Below are 9183 nucleotides of genomic sequence, written 5' to 3'. Positions count from 1 at the left end.
CTCACTGAATCTGAAGGGGACCTTCAGAAGAGTATCACCAAGCGCGCCGCCATTATAGTATGGAAAAATAGTGATCCAAGGAGATTCTTTTGTGAAGGCAATACACCTGACAATTGATGGGTGTAGAACCTACATGCCCTGCTCTGCCTAGAAGCTCTCAAACTTGGTGCTACCTTCTCCTTTGTAGTGCTTTCCGCAAAAAGTAATGTGCTTTGGCAAAAATGATATACCTCTAATTGTATACTCTTTTACTGTGCCAAAAACACCAGAGCCTATTGTTCGCCCTTCGAGCAGAGCCTCGTGCGGGATGCCAATGAGGTGTGTGCACATAGAATTGTAGATTGTATGATTAATGGTACCTATCCCACTCGCATCTGCCTGGCTAGACGTTGCAGCGACGTCCTGGGCAATGCGCACTCTTTTTTGGGGAGTGACTCTGCATCCAGCACCTTCACGCGCTTGCTCTTGGCTATTTGCTCGCTCCATACAGCGTCCCATAACTGTAGACGATGTATATTAGCTTTAGGCGGGGCAGCATCTCTAAGATCATTGCATGCTACACGCATGCTCCCCAAAATATTTCGTGTTATATGTTGATGGTTGAAGTCTGCTATCTTTTGTCTATCAAGCAACTCAGCGTTGCCTCCGCTTCGAAGTTGACACTGTGCATTTTTCCATATCTGCTCTAATAGATCTCGCATGAGTATCTCAGACTCATTGATCTTTTTGACGACATCATCTACACATTGTGACACTCTGATGACTGCTTCAATGCGAATTGCTCGTAGAACGATTTTACGCTCTTAAGGGAAAAGCATGTTGGTCATCTTCGTAAATCTAGCAAATATCACTAAACACAACAAAAACAGAATATTAAACAACATTACTAAAATCAACATCAAGCAATACATCATCAAACGTGAGAGAACAGCAACAAGTATATCATTACTTTTCAATGATCAAACAAAAACGGAATATCAAATGATATTACTGAAATCAATATCATCCAATACATCATCAAACATGAGACAACCGCAACAAGTGTATCATTACTTATCAATGATACAGTCTGCTATCTTTTGTCTATCAAGCAACTGAGCGTTGCCTCCACTTCGAAGTTGACGCTGTGCATTTTTCCATATCTGCTCTAATAGATCTCGCATGAGTATCTCAGACTCATTGATCTTTTTGACGACGTCATCTACACATTGTGACACTCTGATGACTGCTTCAATGCGAATTGCTCGTAGAACGATTTTACGCTCTTAAGGGAAAAGCATGTTGGTCATCTTCGTAAATCTAGCAAATATCACTAAACACAAAAAAAACAGAATATTAAACAACATTACTGAAATCAACATCAAGCAATACATCATCAAACGTGAGAGAACAACAACAAGTGTATCATTACTTTTCAATGATCAAACAAAAACCGAATATCAAATGATATTACTGAAATCAATATCATCCAATACATCATCAAACGTGAGACAACCGCAACAAGTGTATCATTACTTATCAATGATCAAACAAAAACGGAATATCAAACCATATTACTGAACTTAACATCATGCAATACATTATCGAATGTGAGACAACCGCAACAAGTGCATCATTACTTTTCATTACTTATCAAGTGTATACATGTTACACTCCTCATCTACACACCTGCCGTGATGACAGAGAGAGAGAGAGAGTTATGAAGTGTATCATGAGAGAGAGAGAGAGAGAGAGAGAGAGAGAGAGGGGAGGAAGAGAGAGAGGTGTGACAGATAGAGAGAGAACATTAGATGACATTTTAAATAGTTTTGTGAGTTCCTAAAGAGAGGAAAATAATGTTTTGTATTCCTAAAGCACTCCTCATCTACACACCTATCGTGACAGAGAGACACATAGAGAGAGAGAGAGAGAGAGAGTTGTGAAGTGTATCATGAGAGAGAGAGAGAGAGTTGTGAAGTGTATCATTGAGAGAGAGAGAGAGAAAGAGAGAGAGAGAGAGAGAGAGAGAGAGAGAGAGAGGGAGGAAGAGAGAGAGTTGTGACAGATAGAGAGAGAAGAAACATTAGATGACATTTTCAATAGTTTCGTGAGTTCCTAAAGAGAGGAAAATAATGTACTGTTTTATATTTTAAGAAAATAGAGGGAGAAAAAGGAATTTATTAGGGATTATGTATATTTTAAGAGAAAAAAAAAGAACTCCTCATCTACACATCTATCGTGTTGTGACGTGTATCATGAGAGAGAGAGAGAGAGAGAGAGAGAGAGAGAGAGAGAGTTGTGAAGTGTATCATGAGAGAGACAGGGGGGAGGAAGAGAGAGAGAGATATCCATTTTTTCGAGTTACGATGTTATGAAATTAAACTTAAAGATAATATGATGTAAGCTTTGATCCATGAAATACTCATGCCGCGTTACCAACCAAGTATCGCATGGATCACACACAATAAAAACAATACAAGTCAAATCAAGCAAATTTACGATATTTTTCTGACCGCGTTAACGATCAAATGCTGCAATATGCAAAAAACAATATATGCACTAGCGGACGACACCAACTTGCCGCGTTAACGACAAAATGCCGCTCGATTCCATGGGAATACGAATAGGATACGGACATACACTGGCCGCATTACCGATCATATGTCCGCATTCAACAAAGGAAAGGGAAGGGAAGGTGACATCATCATAACGATACTATGCTTGTCGCGTTACCGACTAGTACCGCTATGGCGTGCCATACTTACCATAGGACACAGACCAGCCGCATTACCGACTAAGTGCCCCAGGATAAGCACCATTCCAAAGAATGGCCTTACACACACACCTCTCGTGTGGTAGACCACCCACATCCTGCCGCGCATTGTGACAATGGGTGGCTGCCTGCACGAACACACACCCACACACACCCACACAAACACACACACCCACAACTATCATTACCTGTGTATACTGTCAGCAACAATGAACTCCCAAAGGGCCCCCTGGGCCCATATATATACAAAATTGTAGCCCGCCGGGTTAGATGATGACCTCCACGGGATCCGTCGGGTTTTTAGTTTTCCCGGCGGGACCGTCGAGTATTGCAAAATCCCGGTGGAATTTTAGCCGGTTTTATCAGGGAACCTCCCACCGGTTTTTTTGGAAACATGTTAACATGTTAACATGTTAATAACATGTTAACACATGTTAATAACATGTTAACACATGTTAACACATGTTATTAATAAAAAAGAATTTGTGATCATGTGAATATAAAATCATTGGTGGATGCTGACAAGGTCATATGGCTAGAGAGAGGGGTGGAATTAGATGAATGCTAGCTGGCCTTGCAAAAGTTGGGAAAAGACAAGTCCCCTAGTTGGGATGGGTTATGTATAGAGTTCTTTATTGCTTTCTAGCCCTCCATAAAGGATGTAGTATGTAATATATGTAAAGTGGCCTTTAAAACTATTAATCTGGATAAGGATTTTAAGGAGGGGGTGGTGATACTTCTTCCTAAATAGGCTACATGTAACAAATTTAATCACTGGAGACCCATTCACTTTGCTAATTGTGGTATACATATTGGTCTTTAACATAATGAGATATTGTTATCTGTGGGAGATATGGAACTCTAGAAACAACATAATTTTTCAAAAAGAGGCTTATCTTGGGGTAGATGTGTTAGAATTGATGCATATACGTGTATACATGTGCTGGTCAGTATATTATGTTAATAAAATGAATGAGGTTTTTGTGGTACAGTTAATTCAGGCTCTTCAAGTTGGGATTAGATGATTCCACAGTTGAGGAGACTCTTTTGAGGAGACTCTTGTACATACTAGGGTATCCTAATAGTTGCTATCATATAACAGGGATACTCAGGATTGGATGTGAAAGCAAAATCGCCTAAATTTGAGCCAAAGACAAAGAGGTGGTACTTGAAAGAGAAGCATCCAGTCTATACTTTTGTTGCCTTCATTGAGAATCTTTTGGGTACAAGGCGAGTGATGAAAATCTGGGGACAAAAGGTGAGTTTAAATGGAGAAGCAATCTCCAAAGGGCTGCACTTCTGAGGCTATGATTTTTGCATGTATGCAATTGGGGCATCATATTTCATGGGAGTAGTCTTCCTTTGTCTAGGAGGATGAAAGGTGTAGGTTACTAAATAGTGAAATGGGGGGAATGTAGGAAGTTATTGGAACTTTGTTGTTGTTTGTTGGCTTTAAAGTATTTACTTTATGTTTTAAAAAAGAGATAGCAGTTCAAAAGGACTGGTTGTAAATGGTAGTTATTATTAATATAAATATATATTATTATTATCCAAAAACAAAACACCTTCTTTTAGGGTATCTTTGAAAAATGTGCACACTGTATGGACAATTCAAAATTATAATGGGAAGTTTATATGTGTTCTATCATTGCAAAGCATGAAACATGATGAAGACTAAGTTTTGAGGAGCCCACAAAAATTATGTAAAACGAGCACAAGTAGAGTTGGACTATATGCTTTGCGTAGCCTTGGACTATATGCGTTCAAGTAGATTTGGACTATATGTTTTGTGTAGCCTTGGACTCTAGGCTTTTAAATGAAATCGCATTTTAAGGAAAAAATAAGGATAAGGAGGTACGCAATAATTTATACGAGATAATTTATCACAGGACTGTTGGGCCGATCAAATCTAAGGATGGGGAAGTGCACAATAATTTATACGAGTTAGTTTATCACAGGACAGTCGGGCGATCAAATCTATTGAGAGTAATTTAAAAACGAAGTTTTAATAATTAATACGAGTTATTTTATCACTGGACTGTCGGGCCGATCAAATATATTAAGAGTGATTTAAAAACTAATCTTTTATTTTATCTTTTACTTTATTAAGAGTGATACAGTCCAGTGAGGAATGCCACGGATGCTAGCTTTGCACTGCACTCCTTGGCCCAGCTACGATAAGATCCTTTCTATTGCAAGAATAATATCTATTGGTAAGTGGGGTAATTTAGTGAGAGGTGATCATTAGACGGGGGAACATTAGACTAGGGTATGGCCTGATATCATCATCGGCTTAATATATGGCGATGATTAAGGGGCCAGATGAGGATCAGAGACTGCGAAAAGGTAATTTGATGGACAAGCCTCGCATATAAATAGAATAGAAACAGAAGCTTTTCTTAATTACAAGTAAATGAAGATATATGCCTCAAATAGAAACAGAAACAGTGCAACAGAGAACTAGAACCATATACACAACGAATTGTTCATTAATTATACCCATGAGTGCTTTGAAATGACACAGTGGACTAAACAATTGGATGAAATTATTCCCGATGTGAAACTTACTCATGAAACCCCCAAATTTGGCAAACCATTGCATTTCATATAAAGTAGGAGTTACTTCAAGTGTTTCAACTATGAATCACAATACAAAAGAGGGTCTTCACACCTATGTCCCCACAGGAAAAGGCAAGGGCAACCTTTAAATGGGGTAGATTTATCTCACCCAACCCCCTCCCGTTTTAAGGGAGGGGAGAATCCCTTAAAATGGAGAGGGCAACCTTTAAATGGAGGAGATCTTCCCCGCCCAAGCTCGTGAACATTGAGTCTTGCCTGTCTGTTTGCCCGCCCTCATTTTTTTAGTAGGATCGGCAGGGATTTGTAGAGCAGATGTGTAAAGCCCTTAAATCTCAATCGAGAATTGATGCCACATGCATAGTAAATTTTGGGAATTGACACGGAAAAATACAAACCAAATGTTCTCACAAATTACAGATTTTAATAAGCTCAAAAACTCAAACTCAATTATGGTAATAGGATTGTGTCCTTTTTCATTATTAATTTTTTCTTACATACATGGCCTCATATTTACAAGTGCTCAATCGCCCATGATATGTCCAAGGGAACGAAAGTCTGGTGAAGCTGCCCCTAAGGCTCTATGTACATACAAATGTCATCTTAGCCCCGGTAATACACATGGCATAGATTTGGCTAGATCCCATAATCAATAATCATGAAACACATGGTGAAAGTTACAAACCAATCTACAAAAGTGGTGACCGCACATTGGAAGCCTATAGTAACGAGTGTGGTTAACACATCATGCCAATTAAGAGGCGTAAGTCTCGGTCGATTGACCAATCTACAAAAGTTACAAACCAATCTACAAAAGTGGTGACCGCACATTGGAAGCCTATAGTAACGAGTGTGGTTAACACATCATGCCAATTAAGAGACGTAAGTCTCGGTCGATTGACCACAGTCTTGGGTAGAATAAAATATTCATGAGACACCTAGTCCTTGAATTGCAAGGCGGGCACCCACAAAATCTCAAATGGGTTTCGAAGTTACCACAAAGCCGTAGTCTAGTATGGTCCCAATCGCGTGATGTGGTTGGTTTGATCAACTTGGTTTGATCAACTTGGATCATAGATTACTAGCTGACATGTGTTGACATATGATATGATTAACTTTGCATACCATATAAAGACATGCTCCATACTTAAATTGTGATCATCAAATATATAACTTCATAACATTGTGCTTCCTTGAGTGTGTATGGTATCCTACATCCAGAGTCTACTACTTAGATGGCTATCAAAGCTTCCTTGAGTGTGTATGGTATCCTACATCCAGAGTCTACTACTTAGATGGCTATCAAAGCTCCTTATTGGAGTGCATGTGTGGGCAACAAATGCCATGAGTTTGTAAATTTGGTTTTCAACATTAATTTAGTATTACTCTTCATCTCTCTTGCATCAAATTTTGTGTCTCTTGAGATTATACATAATTTTGTGTCTCTTGAGCTTATACATAATTTGTATTTTCTTACTTTATAGTGAGTCTTAATGTAGTGCATCCATTGTGAGTGTTATAGGAGGGCTTCTTTATGAGGAATTTTAAGTTGACACAAATGTTGTACAAATGAGAATCCCAATGCCCTTGCCTTGGTGGCATTGAAGAAGATTTTTTAAGGTTTTATCTAAGAAGATCAATTGAATTACATTGGGAAGGTATTGGCATCATTGGAGGCACAGCAAACAACATATAAGGAACTTTTGCTCAGATATCTTTTAGACCCAAACATGGAAAAGGGGAAGTAGCTCCAAGTGCTAAGCCTTAGACTAGCTGAAAGGAATAGTCTGGAACAATTGGAGTTCTAGAAGCTAACTATAGCTAAACAAACGGCATCTAAAGAGTTGCAGAGTGGCAAGCTTTGAGTACACGAGTTGGCTTTCTTCTATAATTCCAATTCTAGTTAAGAATGTTTCTAATAATTCGAGGCCATAGTTTTGTAGAGGTGATCAAGAAAGCGTCATATAAACTTGCTCATCATGCAAAAACTGCATGAAATCATAGTCAGTACTGCTGGAAAAGAAGGAAGAGAATGCAGTTTGCAAGGTAGGGATTTTGGGTTTCTCTCGAGTCACCAAGTCCATTGCATCGTCGACATATTGCCCAGATTGTATTAATCCTGGCAATGTGTTCATCAGTACTGTTGTAGCTGCCTGCTCGCCCGCCGTGGTGGTGGTGGTGGTTTGCTGCTTATTGTGAAGAGGAGCTGGTTGATATAACTTGGTGTGGAAACGCTTCTTCTTGCGTCTCATACAGCCATACCACAGATTTTTCACATCGTTTTCCGTCCTTCCTTTTAATCGATGATGAGCAGCTATCGTAGCCCATCTGCATGCACGTAATGTCAATTATATTCATGATACATTAGGCAGTCTAGTTTTATAAGCAGTCTATTTTACCTTATGGATAGTCTATAAATTAAATTACTCAAGATTAATATGTATGAAAGGCGCATTAATGCTTTGGCTTTCTTATTAGCTTAGTCGTGAGAGGAGTTTGATGGAAAAGGGGCTTACTTATTGCCGTATGTTTGCTGCAGTTGAAGCACAAGAGTAGCTTCGTGTGGGGAGAATTTGAGCCCTCGCTTGAGGCCGGGCCGCAGGTGGTTCATCCACCGCGTTCTACAGCTTTTTCCACAGCGCTGTAGCCCTGAATATTCCAGCCGCACGCACGCCCACAGTCACAAATTAACAAATCTTCACATATCTAATATTAACCTTAAGGGCAACCTTCCAAATTAACAGGGAAAGAAAAGACTGCAATGTATATCTTGATAAATATATAATTACCAGCTTTGCGCGCTTTGTCGTTCCAAGTGGACGTTCTGGCGTCGCCTGCCTCTTCCATCAAAACCTTTCGAAGCTTTTCATCCTCTTCTGGCGACCACAGTCTCTTAATCATGGCCACAGCTTGAGGTAACCGCTCAAGGACGCTAAGATAATCACCTAATAATTAGCTTAAGGAAGCTGCTAATTTACCGCCTAGCATCAAGCTTAGATAATCAATCGAAATCATGCAATGAACGGATGTCTGGTTCTGCGCATGATCCGTGTTTTCCCTATAGCAGTATTAGGGGGCTTTAAGTAATGAAAGCTTTCGTTGTAATGTGAGGACTTCATTGGCATGCCATTTGCACAGTTATATGAGCGAGCTGATCGCCTGTGTATACAGTACTGACAACCGTATTGGTAGATTGTCTACTCAACACAGGGCCCTAGCTTGGACAAGCGTATCAATTATTTGTCTACTCGAAGTCATTTATATATTTTTTTTAAAAAGAGTAACTATTTTACGTTATATTATAATGAGACTTCTATATACATCGGACTAAAGACTTCTCAACTACCATGTTTTTTTTTAAAAGACGGGCCCAAAAATATGGAAAAAGCATCCCATCATGGATAATTAAGTGGTAATTAGCATACTATTCCGGTGTCTAATGTGAAAAGTAGTGGCGCGCTTTTAAAGCCTAGTTTTAACAGCTTCCTTTTGACAGTTTCCCAAAGGTCTTTGTATGGGTATCTTTATCCTTAGATTAACTGAGTTGGCATTGCTCAATGCCCCACAATAAATCTAAAATTTCAATATAGTGTGCATATTTTCTAGAGAATACCTTGGAATATGGTCGGGACTCATGAGTTTCCCTTTTCTCAAACAAGCAAATAGTTTGATGACACACTAAACTTATCCTGTATCTTATAGAATCTTGACAAGTTGACATGAGATGCCTCACAAGAATCTTCTTTCATAACATAATCACGACATAAAGAATTTAGAGAAATCATGGGCTACAGCATACCTTTAGCTCAATCGAATCAATCATGTTATTTTTTGATGCATACCACTATGACCCC

At 39.1% G+C, this 9183-nt stretch overlaps 1 protein-coding gene across 1 annotated transcript; it reads right to left on the bottom strand.

Annotated features, from left to right (window-relative positions):
* Positions 1-7088: 7088 nt before the first annotated feature.
* On the bottom strand, positions 7089-8415 carry LOC147614693 (transcription factor MYB46-like). The gene is made up of 3 exons (XM_086779728.1): positions 8119-8415; positions 7846-7978; positions 7089-7657 (listed from the first exon to the last, which is right to left on the bottom strand). Exons 1-3 carry the CDS (start codon positions 8228-8230, stop codon positions 7279-7281), a joined length of 624 nt encoding a protein of 207 aa, XP_086635854.1. The 5' UTR covers positions 8231-8415; the 3' UTR covers positions 7089-7278.
* Between the last annotated feature and the right edge of the window lie 768 nt (positions 8416-9183).

The sequence above is a fragment of the Cibotium barometz genome, chromosome 41 (genome assembly GCF_041138505.1).
Source record: "Cibotium barometz isolate CiBa-2024 chromosome 41, ASM4113850v1, whole genome shotgun sequence".
NCBI classification, from domain to species: Eukaryota; Viridiplantae; Streptophyta; class Polypodiopsida; order Cyatheales; family Cibotiaceae; genus Cibotium; species Cibotium barometz.
This window is presented reverse-complemented; position numbering and strand designations above follow the sequence as displayed.